Source organism: Coptis chinensis, chromosome 3 (assembly GCF_015680905.1).
Source record: "Coptis chinensis isolate HL-2020 chromosome 3, ASM1568090v1, whole genome shotgun sequence".
NCBI lineage: Eukaryota > Viridiplantae > Streptophyta > Magnoliopsida > Ranunculales > Ranunculaceae > Coptis > Coptis chinensis.
In genome coordinates this window covers 36130108-36143989 of record NC_141458.1, presented here as the reverse complement: position 1 = coordinate 36143989, position 13882 = coordinate 36130108, and the positions used below count along the sequence as shown (strand labels likewise).

The 13882-nt window shown below is 37.6% G+C and overlaps 3 protein-coding genes across 7 annotated transcripts; 1 reads left to right on the top strand and 2 right to left on the bottom strand.

Moving 5' to 3' along the window:
* Positions 1–380: 380 nt before the first annotated feature.
* On the top strand, positions 381–10472 carry LOC147509413 (pentatricopeptide repeat-containing protein At3g42630-like). 4 transcript variants are annotated; one of them, XM_086601719.1, is made up of 5 exons: positions 381–628; positions 724–1848; positions 2494–2566; positions 8071–8247; positions 10181–10472. In XM_086601719.1, the coding sequence occupies exons 1-2, from the start codon at positions 515–517 to the stop codon at positions 1831–1833; spliced, it is 1224 nt and encodes a 407-aa protein (XP_086457845.1). In that variant the 5' UTR covers positions 381–514; the 3' UTR covers positions 1834–1848; positions 2494–2566; positions 8071–8247; positions 10181–10472. The 4 variants fall into 4 exon arrangements, with proteins under 4 accessions (XP_086457845.1, XP_086457843.1, XP_086457844.1 ...); XM_086601717.1 differs by lacking the exon at positions 10181–10472 and adding an exon at positions 8790–9275; XM_086601718.1 differs by lacking the exon at positions 10181–10472 and adding an exon at positions 8356–8736.
* On the bottom strand, positions 2742–9055 carry LOC147509414 (U-box domain-containing protein 35-like). 2 transcript variants are annotated; one of them, XM_086601714.1, is made up of 10 exons: positions 8866–9055; positions 8380–8489; positions 8094–8215; positions 7341–7558; positions 7195–7252; positions 6427–6727; positions 5813–5914; positions 5304–5732; positions 4207–4965; positions 2742–3833 (listed from the first exon to the last, which is right to left on the bottom strand). In XM_086601714.1, exons 1-10 carry the CDS (start codon positions 9053–9055, stop codon positions 3735–3737), a joined length of 2388 nt encoding a protein of 795 aa, XP_086457840.1. In that variant the 3' UTR covers positions 2742–3734. The 2 variants fall into 2 exon arrangements, with proteins under 2 accessions (XP_086457840.1, XP_086457841.1); XM_086601715.1 differs by having other exon boundaries at positions 8380–8486.
* On the bottom strand, positions 10393–12914 carry LOC147509412 (protein kinase C-like zinc finger protein). Its single transcript, XM_086601720.1, has 3 exons — positions 12104–12914; positions 11090–11569; positions 10393–11014 (listed from the first exon to the last, which is right to left on the bottom strand). The coding sequence occupies exons 1-3, from the start codon at positions 12194–12196 to the stop codon at positions 10430–10432; spliced, it is 1158 nt and encodes a 385-aa protein (XP_086457846.1). The 5' UTR covers positions 12197–12914; the 3' UTR covers positions 10393–10429.
* Positions 12915–13882: the final 968 nt, after the last annotated feature.

The following is a 13882-nucleotide window of genomic DNA, read 5'->3' as shown; positions in this document are numbered from 1 at the left end:
TCTGCTTCCATCGTATGTAGAGAAATCTCTTAGAAGATCACAATCAGTGAGAGGGATGAAATATTTTTTTCAAGGAATTGTGATTTCCTGGTTTAAAATCTAGGCTTTGTGGTTGGCAGAGCTAATAAGCTAATAAGCAGCAACTTTATTTTTGTTTACGAAATCTAAAATAGTACATAAAGCTATTCTTGTTCATCCCAAAATAACATTTTCTAACGTAAACATCAATAAACCAGAACACAAAACACCCAACATGTCCTTCCACAAGTCTCCCCAAGGCTAAACACAATCAACAAGTAACCATTTGTTACCAAAAAAAAAAAAAAACTCTCGCCAGCAGCAATGAGTAACCGATCCGGCCCATGATATGTTCCTTCAAGCCCAATCATTGTCGAGTATAAAATGGGCTTTGTTTGAATGCCGCGAACCAATCACATCACATCACTCTTTCAGTATTGAGTGGCTTCCTTGATTCAACAATCTACACCTCACTCTTCTTCCTCTCTGAAAAAACATGGGAGTAGCTATATTATCTTCTTCCCTTTCTCTCCTTCACAATATCCAAAACAAACCCCTTCTTATATTTTCTTCTTTCAGTCATTTCCCTAAAAATAGCTCAGATACTAAGGTACTTTACTTTATTCCTTATATATTGATTATGGCTTTATTTTGGAAAGGTGCAAATGTTGATGTACAAGTTTTAATGCATTGCTTATATAATAGGTGAAAATTCGATGTTGGAAGCAGAATGAAAGTGTTACCGGAGAGGACTATTATCTGGATTTTGCGTCACCGATGAGCATGTTAGGTAGCAAAGAAATCCCTTGTTATGCGACCTTGTCAACCCTAATGCTACGCTTTGCAGATAAGAAGCTTTTTTCCCAGGCCCGGGCTATATGGGATGAAATTATAAATAGCTCTTTTGTGCCAAATATCAAAGTAGTTTCACATTTGATGGATGCATATGGAAAGATGGGACATTTTGATGAGGTGGTTAGGATTTTGCATGAAGTGATTTCAAGAGATTTCAGCTTGTGTTCTGAGGCTTACTCTTCTGCTATCTCTTGTTTTGGGAAGTCAGGACAGCTTCAGATGATGGAGTCTACATTGATGGATATGGTTTCAAGTGGTTTACCCGTAGATTCGGCCACTGGAAATGCCTTCCTAAGATATTATAGCGTATTTGGTTCTTTAACAGAGATGGAAGTTGCATATGGTCGTTTCAAAAAATCTAGAATTCTCATAGAGGAAGAAGGGATTAGAGCAATGGCTTCTGCATATATAAAAAAGAGGAAGTTCTATAAATTAGGTGAATTTTTAAGGGACGTGGGTCTGGGAAGGAGGAATGTTGGAAATCTTCTCTGGAACTTCCTTCTGTTATCCTATGCTGCTAATTTTAAGATGAAAAGTCTGCAAAAAGAATTTTTGAATATGGTGGAGGCTGGATTTTCTCCTGATCTTACTACATTTAATATTAGGGCATTAGCTTTTTCAAGGATGTCCTTGTTCTGGGATCTCCATGTAAGTCTTGAGCACATGAAACACGAAAAGGTCACCCCTGATCTTGTGACATATGGGTGCATAGTTGATGCATACTTGGACAGGAAGCTTGGAAGGAACTTGAATTTTGCTTTAAACAAAATGAGTACTGATGATTCTCCACATGTATCGACAGATCCATTAGTGTTTGAAGTGTTTGGAAAAGGAGATTTCCATTCAAGCTCAGAGGCACTTTTGGAGTATAAAGCGCGAAGGAAATCAACTTACAAAGAGCTAATTATAATTTATCTCAAGAAAAAGTACCGGTGTAACCAGATCTTTTGGAATTATTAAGTGTTGCATGTCCAGGTAAGTAGAAAAATTTAACTTTAGTTCTCCAACAGTGATTCGAGCTGCAATTAGTTGCCTGAAATGACCTAAAGTTTCTCATAGAATAAGGAAACAGTACTTAATATTAGATAAGATCACTTATTCAGGAGCTTCCTCAGAGTTTCATATACCAATGTTCAGATATACTTATTTTTGTTGTTTCTAGGTTCATTTCTCTCATTTAGAGAATTGATAAAGCCTTTCTCTTAGCGTTAAACAAAAATATTAGAAGGCTTGTGACTTCCTCAAATAAAAAGGAAAGAAGGTCTCTCTCTGTGGCACACTTTTGTTTGCAAGGCATTTGATATGCAGAATGTTGGAAATATCTCTGGAACATCCTTAGGTATCCTAAAGTTAACTTTGTTATAGTCATTTTGTTATTGAATAGGAGAAAAAGACGGAAATATGGACAAGAAGAGATAAAAAGAGCATAGGGCCTTATTAAATTTCTTTCATGGTTACATTAGGGATAGAGATTTCGTGGTTGCTTCAAACCATCTTGTGTGTATGTGCAATTTTTCCAGTTACAAAGGTCATGATGATTTTGTATGCAAAATTTTTGGTACTCTGTTGGAACTTTTTGGTCTGGAGTATATGACTCAATATCTGTTTTGCCGGAGCCAGGAATATACATGTTTGAATAGTCAACCTCTAGTTCTTAATACAACAGGCCAACAAGAATGAACCTCATGCTAAGGTACAAGAATTACTTTTCAATTTTTTTCATGTAATCTTTACAAGCATTTTTTAATACATAAGAATGATCAGATCTCTGGTTCTGGTAACCCCATGTTATCCTGTTTTTTGAATAATCATATTACAAGCTACAACTCTATAGTCCATAAATAGTCCTTTTCCTCTATATACTGAGATTACCTTATTCTAATCCATGATAGATAGGATTTTCCAGTAAAAACATATATGGGCTAGTCGTCTCCATTGTTACATTGACGAAAGGGAATGCCCTATGGTAAAGCATTTAGAGCTTTGCCAAAGAGAAATGTGCTTTCCTGGTAGATGGGTTTCAACTAGAGTTTCTGTAAACACAGTTGGGAAACTGGTACCTCGCTTTCCCACCGTCTGTGATTTGTATAAATTTATGCTACTGTGGATTACAAAAAACCCTTCTGCTTCTCCAATGAAAGGATCTTCCCCTATCCTGTTTTCTTCTGTAAGAAGCAGTGGCCCCCATTAGACTTTTCAAGCTCAAAAAATGCTTCAAGGAGACTGGATAGTGGTAGAGTTTGCCAAACTGTTTTGTTCTTCCGGTCACTATCTTCCAGTGTATCATTACCTATTCTCCATAATCTTGGGCTCCAACTCCCTGTACTAGTTTCAGTTCCACATTTACTTTCTGTATAAATTCTTGATCTGTTGAAGCGCCTTAGCTTGTGTATTGATGCCTAAGAGAAGGCCCTGGAAGCGAGAATATGTTAAATTTCTAATTTGATTCTCCGGAGTCCGGAACACTCTTATGTCGCTTGATCTATTACTTTGATTGAATACATTGCTAATCAGCAGTATCATTTACAGAAAGAAATAAAAGAAAATTGGCGTGAAGGTGCCTTGTTGCTTTCCTGACGAAAACTGAGACCCTCCCTTCATGAACTTGAAAATTTATGTAGTTGCCTTTTCCACTATCATATGTTCTTAATGTTGCTGGAGATAAAAAAAAGTGATTGCTACCATCTAGGTTAGCATATCGATGGTACATATACATATATATATGATGTAGTAAGAAACTGGCTTCTGCTCCCAGTTTGAATACTCTAGATCTAGTGTAAAAAGAACACAAAACCTACACAGACAACCATTGCTTTACTTTTCTGAATGTGTACCGGAATAGTAGTCCATCCGAGTCTCTGTCAGTTCACACTACGTCTTTCTGGCAAAGGTGATCCACCTGAGCGGCTCCTTGAGCTATCATATCCCGAGGGAATGTGTACTGGGTCACTCATCACGTCCTGTTGTAATTTGTATACAGTTAGTAAGGTATCTAAATTTGTTTGTTCATCTTAGCTACAGGGTTCTGAAAAAGAAGACTACAAGTTCAAGCTTTTAGAATAATTAGTGATTCGCCAGAATCATCCCAAGATAGTTAAGGGCCCTGTGTAGCTCCACAGGTACCGTTAAACCTTTAATAGACAACCTACTTGATCTAGAAAACATTAACATCAGTCCGCTCTTTTCTAGATGGGATTTCCTCCTTTTTTTTTTTTTTTTTTCTTCTTCTTGTTAGAGCTCTAAGAGGACATCTCTCGAGTTCTATCTCCTATCAGTGCAAAAAGTTTAGGGTTACTGATGTGACTTATCTCTAGGTCTTTAGTCATTAGTCACCTGAGTCATAGATGAATGGCTGTAGCTTGGCGAGGCACAACCACTTCCAATTTGCATGATGGTGGGCATGTTTTCTTCTGCAAGCGATCTCAATCTGTTAAGCTCTGGCAAGATTTCATGGCCAAGATCTGGCCTGTCTTTTCTCCTTAATTCTGCACACTTGAGTGCTAGCTTGGCAAAGGTCGTGGCTTCTTCAATTGGCCAATCTGGCACTGCAGGGTCCAGCATCTCATCGAATGTCCCCTTCTCAATTGCACGTTCAACATGGTGAGCCAAGCCCATTGGATTCTTTGCTGTTACTAGTTGTAGGAGCATGATCCCAAGGGAGTAGATATCTGACTTTATGCCAAGCATGCCTGTTTGCTGATACTCCGGGTCAATGTAGCAGAATGTTCCAGCGGTTGATGTCATGCGGTACTGGGTGACATGGTTAGCTACGGATGGAGGGACCAGTCTGGCGAGGCCGACATCACTAATTTTACTGACATAATTTCGATCGAGCAAGATGTTTCCAGGTTTTAGGTCACGATGCACCAAAGGCTCTGGTTTGGTCTGATGTAAGAAGAGCAAGCCAGTACCAATCTCTGCTGCAATTCGAAATCTCAACTGCCAAGGGAGAACTGGTGTGTTCCCTCGCCTGAAGAGACGGTCATCCAGACTCCCGTTTGCCATGTATTCATACACCAGACATCCGTACTCTGGGCAGGCTCCGAGTAGCAGAACCATGTTAGGATGTCGAATGCAGCTTAGGACTTCGATCTGCATTTAAATTTCCAGAGAAAGAAAGTAGCAACAAAGTTATCACAAATGTTTTTAATGTTTCTTAGTACTCTGAGCCTAATTGGTCTGAGGGGGTATTTATAACCCGAAATATAGGACACATAATCTATTAGGTAAGAGGTTAATGTATAAACCTAAATAGAGGGCACATAAGTTAGGATTTAGAGCTTCTAAGCATTTTGAATCTCGAAACAGGAATTGTAGCTATGATTAAATCCTTAAAACATGCAGTAAGAGCACTGAAGGTTTATCATGCATATAATTTAAGCTAAGGAATTGACTTATGTGCATTAAGGGGTAATTTATCAGTATCTCACCTCCTGCTGGAACTGCGACCTTCCTTGAGCTGCATCTGGGCGTAGAACCTTAATGGCGACTGCTGTGTGATCAAGATAACCTTTATATACAGGTCCATAACCCCCTTCACCAATCTTACGAGGTTCCGCAAAAAATTCTGTGGCATTTTCAATTTCCTCAATTGGATACTTCCTGTATCTGACATCAGATTGTGCCAGAGCATCCAATACCTTCAATTTCTCCTGAGATTCCTTGAGCGCTTTCATTTCTGCATTTATTCTCTTTTGGGCTTCCAGTTCTGCAATCCTCTTTGCTGCTTCTGCTGCCTCAAGTGCTGCTCTGCACCTTGCTTTCTCCTTCTCTGCAATTGATAAAGCTGCTTCCTCAGCTAATCTGGCCTCCTCTAACCTCTGCTGTTCTTCCATTTTCCAGCGGTGGAGCTCCATTGCCTGTGTTTCATTGCGTCAACTTAAACCATGTAATTAATGGTGAGTGAAGCTTAAAGCAGTCAGATGAGAGATGGTCTTGCCTTCTGTTTTGCTGTCAGTGCTTCTTTACATGCTGTGCTGTACATGTCCATCGTTTGCTTTAGCTCTAGCTTTAGCCTTCTCATCTCAGCTTCCACATCTTCCTGCAGTTTCACACAATAAATTTGAGGCCACTTTTGTTTTCTTCATCTATAACCGTGTGAGTGTAATATCCCCTTTTGTTTCCTTCATTTTGTCTTGCAGTTGTTTTTTGCACACCCGCTAATAATTTAATTGAACTTGGTGTGACATGATAAACTACTTCTATGTATATGAAAAATTGCTTAGCTGCACTTATTAGGGGATTGCATATAGCTTGATATACAGAAAAGCTAGGTATCAATTGGTCAGAATGTCAGGACAAGTGCACTATCCACCGACTTCCCAAAAACAATTGTAGGCGTGCATGGTTGGATGAGATTCTAATCATAGAGATCTCTGAGTATAAAAATTTGGCATGAGATTCTAATCATAGAGATCTCCTAGCCAGATTGCAGTGTTTTGTGTATCACTGAGACTGAGAAGATTATGGGAATAAATGTTTTTCAGCAAAGAGCTTAGAATATAGGTGCTTTTGTCTCTATGTGTACTTTGTTCTAGGACTTCATAGTGTTACCATGTTCTGTGATGACCAAGATGTTCCACTCTCCTGCGAGAATGTTGAGTACTCATTTGCATATGAAAGATCGGGTGACCTATTTCCAGACCTCATCGAGTCAACACTCCGATTGTCAATGTCTGAGCTGTTTGAGAGCCGAGAAGGGGTACGACCAGAGTCAAAGTGATCGTAGAGGGAAGGGAACATGCGATCGGTACTTGGCCTTCCAGAGCTCACAAAGGATATATCAGCATCTGGAAGAGGAAGGTCCCCAGTATAGGAATTTCCGTTCATCCTGCCTCCTCTGGTGAATGGTGACCTGTTTCCAAATATGAAGATTGTTTAATCCTTTCATAAAAGCAAGATTCCGGTGGTGGTGGTTAACTATATACTAGTTACAATTTCGATATCTTTTTCTTTTCCGTTTTGTTAGTCATAATCATCAGGAAACTGTCAAATGTCATGTTGTCTGTATCATACTATTGGGACCGTTGGCACAAGACAGGAGTTGCAGCACCGTTGACTGTCTCCACCTGGACATATGCTATCTTGTGGTAATTAATATGACTCCAGGTGCAGAACACATTGATGTTATTATATCCTTACGTTTTACCCATTGTCTAAGTTTTGCAACTCGTTCCCATGAACCAAATGTCCAGATATCCTGCCTTAGAGTATAAGCTGATCATCCTTGCTTCCCAATAAAAACAAGTAAACAAGAAAATTCATCCCACTTCTGCCTACAGAATATTCGTATGACTAAAAGGACTTGTGCTTGCTACGTACTTGATATAATCCACATCTTCATACGACTGACGAGAAGGTGTCATTTCGCTTGCTGTAGCTGAAACAGTAACCAGAAATTTTCTTTAGAATGATTATTAAGGAAATGATATTAAGAAATGAACGGTTTTCTGATTCATAACACTGACATCTTCTACTACTATTATGCACCAAGTGTGCTTCGGCTGGCTCTGATCTTACGTTGCTGACTTGGTTCTGCATTTGGGTCCGGAGGGGGGAGATAGTGGGGGCTGGTCGAGATGCAGATCGCATAGAGGTCATCTTCCCTTTTGAGATAGTATACACGGTGCAGAAATCTGGTGCTCCTTTTGAGACAATGGACGCGACATCTGTTGCCTTGAATTTTCTGTGAACAATCATTTTCCAATGATAAGTCAAAATAGATTTGATAAATGTGTCTTTATTTTTTTAACTGTGATGCAAAAAATAATTGCACCCTACAAGGAGAATGTCCTGAATCATTTGTGAATTGAAAGAAGCCAAGAGAACACTATTTGTTCTTATAGTTTACTTTTGCAGTTGTGAATAATGAGATGTTAGAAAAAGAGAAACTATTACTTTTGGGGCATGCTATAATAATTCACTGGACATATTATACTCAAGTTAATGATCAATGATCTCAACAGTACTCAAAATAATAATGGAATGTCTTCATCTGTATTATTTTTTGTAAGGTACCATGAAAATACCAAAAATAGAATCTCAAGAAAAAATTGCAAGAGCATCCACCATGTGTTCTACTCTTTGCAATATGTATGGAACTTTTGTTAAATCATCATCTGTTACTTTTAAGTTCTTTGTTATTTTTGAGTTCTTGGTTATGAAGAAGGATTTTGCTAATTTTTGCTTTCTCTGAAGGTACGATTGCCGGAAGTAATTACCTGAATAATCCATTTTTTGATGAGGCACCAACAACCAGAGTCTCGATGGCGGAATGGGAGACGTACTCAATTAATGCTTTCGCTACATCAATGTCTTCAAGTACAATGTCACGACATGTTATCTGAGACGAACATTTGAGGAGGTAAAACAAAGGTTAGTATTGTTTTTTTCTTCGACATTTAGTGATTTTGAACCTATGAGAAGGTAAAAAACAATTATCGGTTTTATGAAATACTGTAAACCGCACTTTTTGTTGGATAGAAGTAAAGTTGCTTGAGTACTTACATCTTTTCGGGTACAAAAACAGCGAAAGGGAAGGAACAGTTCTTTAGTTTGCTGATCAATCTGTTGTTTGGTCAGTGTTACTACATTGTCATGGAAGCCACGGTTTCCTGCTGAAGGCACAAAATAAACAAAAGAAATATTATTGCTGTAGCATATATAGGACTGCTTTCTATGATCGTCGTCTTTCTTGAAATTTGACAAAAGTTACAAATGCTCAATGAGGCAGACATAGATAACATATTATTTGTTTGAAAATTTTAAGATATATATTCTTCCTGAAATTCTTTGTCAAGAACTTGGTTGAATTGAGGATGTCATTGATCAGGAAAAACTGCATGCCTATGTTTTCTTTGTCATTAGGGTAATTCTTGTTATATTATGATGCTAATAATTGTTGTCATCATCGTCAGAATAAGTAAAACAGGAACATCAAATCAGTTCGCGTTCATTTTCATTGTTAACGAGAAGAGGAGAAGGGGGCCTTACTTGGAGTACCAGCAACAGATGTCATTGCTTTTAGCTTGACATGAATTAGTATTACACTTTGGCCTCTGCCAAGGATATGATCTATTGCCCATTTCAAAGCATGCTGACTGCCTTTGTCCTTGTCTATGGCAACTGCTACCAACCCATTCCCATCTTCCTTCTTCTCTGCATTCCCCTTGGAGAGCCACATCTCTCTCTCTCTTTCTCTCAAACAGAATCAGATATACTTAACCAATAAGGTTTCCCTTCCAATCAAGACACTAAACTTTTGTTCTTTACCTAGCTAGCTAGGAATGCTGCATAGGCTTGAAAGCCACAATCTCATTCAATGTATCCATCAACCTCAATTTATTTTTATTTATTTTTGATTTTTTATGATTTCTCAAGAAAGAGATTGTTAGAGGTGCAAACAGATGGGCGTAAACTTTTTGCTTACTTTTTGTATGGAGTAGTTTCCAAAATAGCAACCAGATGATGGCCTTCAACTTATTTCTCTTCCTCCCATAATTACCGGACTGTTCTTTTATTCACTAAAAATAGCAAAGCAGGTCAATTCCCAGAGACCAGGTCCTATAAAAACTTTTATCTAGAGAACTTGTTGCTTGTATTCTCCTTGTCAACCTTCTAAGAGTTTTTTTTTTTCGATGCAAGGTTACCCAACCTTCTAAGAGTTCAATTCTCTAGAAGTAGTCATTTTTATTTTTATTTCTCATTGATAATTTTGAGAAAAATGAAAATAAAAGCAACAGTAACAAGAAGTCAACAACAGAAAATAGCAGGACAACAAACATTGCAAACTACTAATTGAGGTATTGAACCAATCTCAGTTCTAAGGAAAGTAGTGAAAAGTAGCAAGTATCCCACTCCGGTAATTTTCTTTATTCTTTGTTCTCCAAGAAAGCCTCCCAAATAGCACTTAGATGGCATAATCCTAACAAAATGCATGTAACTATTTCTGGAAGATGGCATAATCCTAACAAAATGCATCCTGCAAACGAATCAGAACATTGTGAAATATATTCAAGTTTCATATTTAATCTTACTATTTTTACTGAGTGGCATGAAAGCGGATGAAACTTTCCGTTATATTGCATTTTGGTCTAATACTCTAATGTGCTAAATAGAGTTGCAAATTGGCAGGGTATATTCTGCCAGGAACGCTACCATGTTCAACTGTTCAAGTACAGGATACCATTCTTGTGTGATAATATGTTTAGCATCTACACTACGCGAGAAACCACATAGGCTGTTAATTTTCTTGCTATTTGTCTCTCTTACATTGTGTCCATTAATCCATGTGCTTTCATGTTTTCAGGTGACTTAATTTTGCTGAAATTTTTCATGGGAAAATTATCCTACCCCCATGAGAATTTCAACATGATAAGCTCATGGTGAGAATGGAAAAAGTTTTAGTTCATGGACGTAGTTTCTCCTGCCCAATCAGACACATTATAACATAGCATGATCAATGAACATTAGACATGGGGTTCTTAATTATTGTTACATTCTACTACCAAGTCTATAAGCTTCAATTCATGACAAGCTCTATCACATGTCTTATTTATTACTTTATGTTTTCTTCTATACATGTTGGATGAAGGTCGAAATCACACTCGTCACAGGTAAAAACCCAGAATCTACCCTGCCTATTGCAAGAGTCACATAAATAGGCTTTGGCTGTATCTAACTTAAGTTGATGTTCATGTTTTGGATCGTTGACTTGCTGTGGTAATCTATCACCTTCGTTTTTCAAGGCCTCCTCGACTTCGGTCGCCCTTGATTCAGTGAAGGGGAAAGCCTTAGCACCATAAGAGGAGATCATGGCCCTCGCATTGGTGCTAAGGGTCTTCCCGTCCGGTCCTAAGATGATCAGAGCTGGAATTCCTTTGACACTGAAAATCCGAGATAAAACTTGTCTGGCTTTGTCTTCGTAAGGAATTGCTAACCATGGCATGGAACTAATGTTGATATCGAATTCGTCTTGGTCTCTATCTGTTGACACAAAAACTATTTCGAAACGTCTATTTTGAATAATGTTGAGCTCATTATAGGCCTCTGCTAGTTGTGTGGTGAAGACACGGGATGGAGGACACCAATGTGCCCCAAAGAAGAGGCCAACTGTTTTACCAAAGAGTTCAGAAACTTGCACCTGCAAAGCATGAATTGTGATTTTACTAAGATATCATCAGAAAACAAATCAACAACAACATTTCAATGAATTCACCTTCTCTCCATCTGCGGCTATGACATAATCTCGTTGTCCATACACTAAAAGGTCCTCTAGACTCCCACGAAGACGCTTTGCATTGTCCAAGGCCTGTAACTCCTCTGTTCTCTCCCTAGTGAAGGGAAAGGCGTCGATACCATAATCTTCAATCAATCCTACTACATCTTCTTCAACTGATCCTCCATTTGACCCTAATGGAATCAATGAAGGGATGCAGTTTACTTGGAACATATCACACAGACGTCTTCGAATATTTAAGTTGAACGGGACTGCTAACCATGGCATGCACTTATAGTGTTCTTTAAAGCTATCCTCGTCTCGATCAAAGGAAACAAAGATGATGTCTAGCTTTCTGCCTATGCTTCTCAGGGTTTTGTAGAGCTGCGCCAGCTGAGGAGTAAATGTTTTACAGGGCCTACACCAATTCGCCGAGAAGTACAGACAGATTGTATGCTGATTAAGGGATGATATAGGTACCTAACATCAGAAATCAAGAGGCACATTAAGACTGTTAATATCAGAGGTATGTCTAAATCTGGTCCAAGTTCCTAAAAGAACCAACTGCAAAGCAGACTAAAGTCGGTTTCTACTTTCAAATACAGCCTAACAATTGTTTTGAGGAGTTATAAGAGTAGTTCTCCTGAATCCTTGGAAGGACTGAAAACAATCAATAAATTTTGATCTGTAATGTCGAATTGCCATAGATTATCAGAACTCATATGTAAAGCCTTTTAGTAATACGTACAGGCACTCAAGTATTTGAATTATAACATAACTAGTTCACACAAATTTTTGCTTTATACCAAAGCAGGGCGCTCATGAAGAAAACGTATATATCATGGATCATCATAAAACAAGACTACAGTACAACATCATGATTATTAAAACAACTGTAGGACCAAAACATAGTTTAAGCTAGTACATATTGATTTTTATTTTGTCTTAAACTAGTATGTATTGTTAAAAAGAAAGGTTTCAAACTTATACAAAAATTCGGATTACAAAATTTACCTTTTCTTCCCCAGAAATCAGGAATTCAATCCCTTCTGCTGATAAAATAGACATGTCGACGACACTATCCCACTGGTGCCCTGGTCTAGCCATCTGGCCAAATAACTAGAAAGCTAGAATTGAACTTCACTCAGGTAAGATGAAGGTGAAGCGGTCTAAAAAGGCGGTGCAAGTATATATATTAAAGAACAAACAAGAACTTGATATGGAGCAGTGGTTATCTACTGCTTTTAAAGGATGAATTAAGCTCAGAAGGAATTTGATCTTTATTAAGTTATACAGGATATGCTCTTCAACTTTGAGAGTTGGTAATATTCCATTTTTCATTCCTTTATTCCAATTGCCAAGTTAAGCAAACCCCCTAACTTGGCTAAGTTCATTTTTCTATGGAATCCACACTAGTAAAGTGGACACTGTTGATCATATCCTACTTGGAGACTTGGAATGATGGCAGATTGGTATTGTACTCGCCTCTAAACTGGTCCCTGCTATAGTAAGATGTTGAGGAATACACAATCAGCAACGTCATGCAAGCTTTCATCACATTTCTAGCCATGATATAGCATTCTAGCCTGATTGATCCACTATTCAAAGTTATCTATGGCAATTATTGATATAAGCTCGGAAAATTCACTCTAATTCTTAAGAATATGAAAAGGTAAGGTGGGAAATCACATCTCGATCACTGACACATGACAGGTTTTGGCAATATATGTGAATTTGACACGTAAACTTAACAAAACTTAACAAAGTCGTATATTTATTAGTGCACTTATAAGTTTTAGATCATGCTAAAATCTTTTCGTAGACATAATCTCCAATTATTTTTAAAAAAAATATTTTATGAAATATTTATTTTTGGATAAGTTTCATATATGATAGGTGTACATCCATAAACAATATGTGGACCTCCTGATAGGAGGATGGAGTATAAGTTTCAACATGTTTTATATTTGATGCCAAAATCACATGCCCTGGCAAGTGTCTCCTGATCGGTTATTCAACTTTTATAGTTTTGGATTGTCCTAATTCTTAGGCAGTGTTTCAATTTTCAAATCACTTGACAACTAGAATATTTAGGTATTGAACACGCTTACCAGCGATATGCGTGTACCACAGTGAAAGGTCAGACTGATCAATTCATACCGGGAGTGACTCTCTCGGGAAAAAGTACCTCTTAAGATCTATATTTTTTTAATCACTCGCGACCGGTAGATGAAAGGTAAAGTGTACTTTTACAAGAAATTAAAAACAGTTCCGGTAGATAAAAGGTCAAGTATACTTTAACATGAAATTAAAAACGGTTTGGGTAGATCAAAAGTCAAGTATACTTTGACACGAAATTAAAAACGGTTTGGATAGATGAAAAGTCAAGTATACTCCTAACACGAAATAATTAAAGGTCCGACCCAACCGAAACGACCCGATGTATATTGTATGAACAATTATTGTTTATATCTCAACATTAACTATGAACAATTATTGTTCATACATTAATATATTTTATGAGGTACGTTCACTTATTGGGTATGAACAATCATACATCAACATAAGGTATGAACACTCATTGTTCATTGCAAAGCAACAAAAAGAATAAAATTGAAAAATATTTATTTTAAATTCGGACACTATTTGTTCTGAGAGTGATTTTCACTAAACAAATGGACACTAGGACCAATTTCTTGTTGACACAACTTGAAGAATGAATTTAACACAAAGAACCTTTGCCAAAGATGTTAGAAAATTGAATTTGCACAAATCCATTAAAATATAAATGAG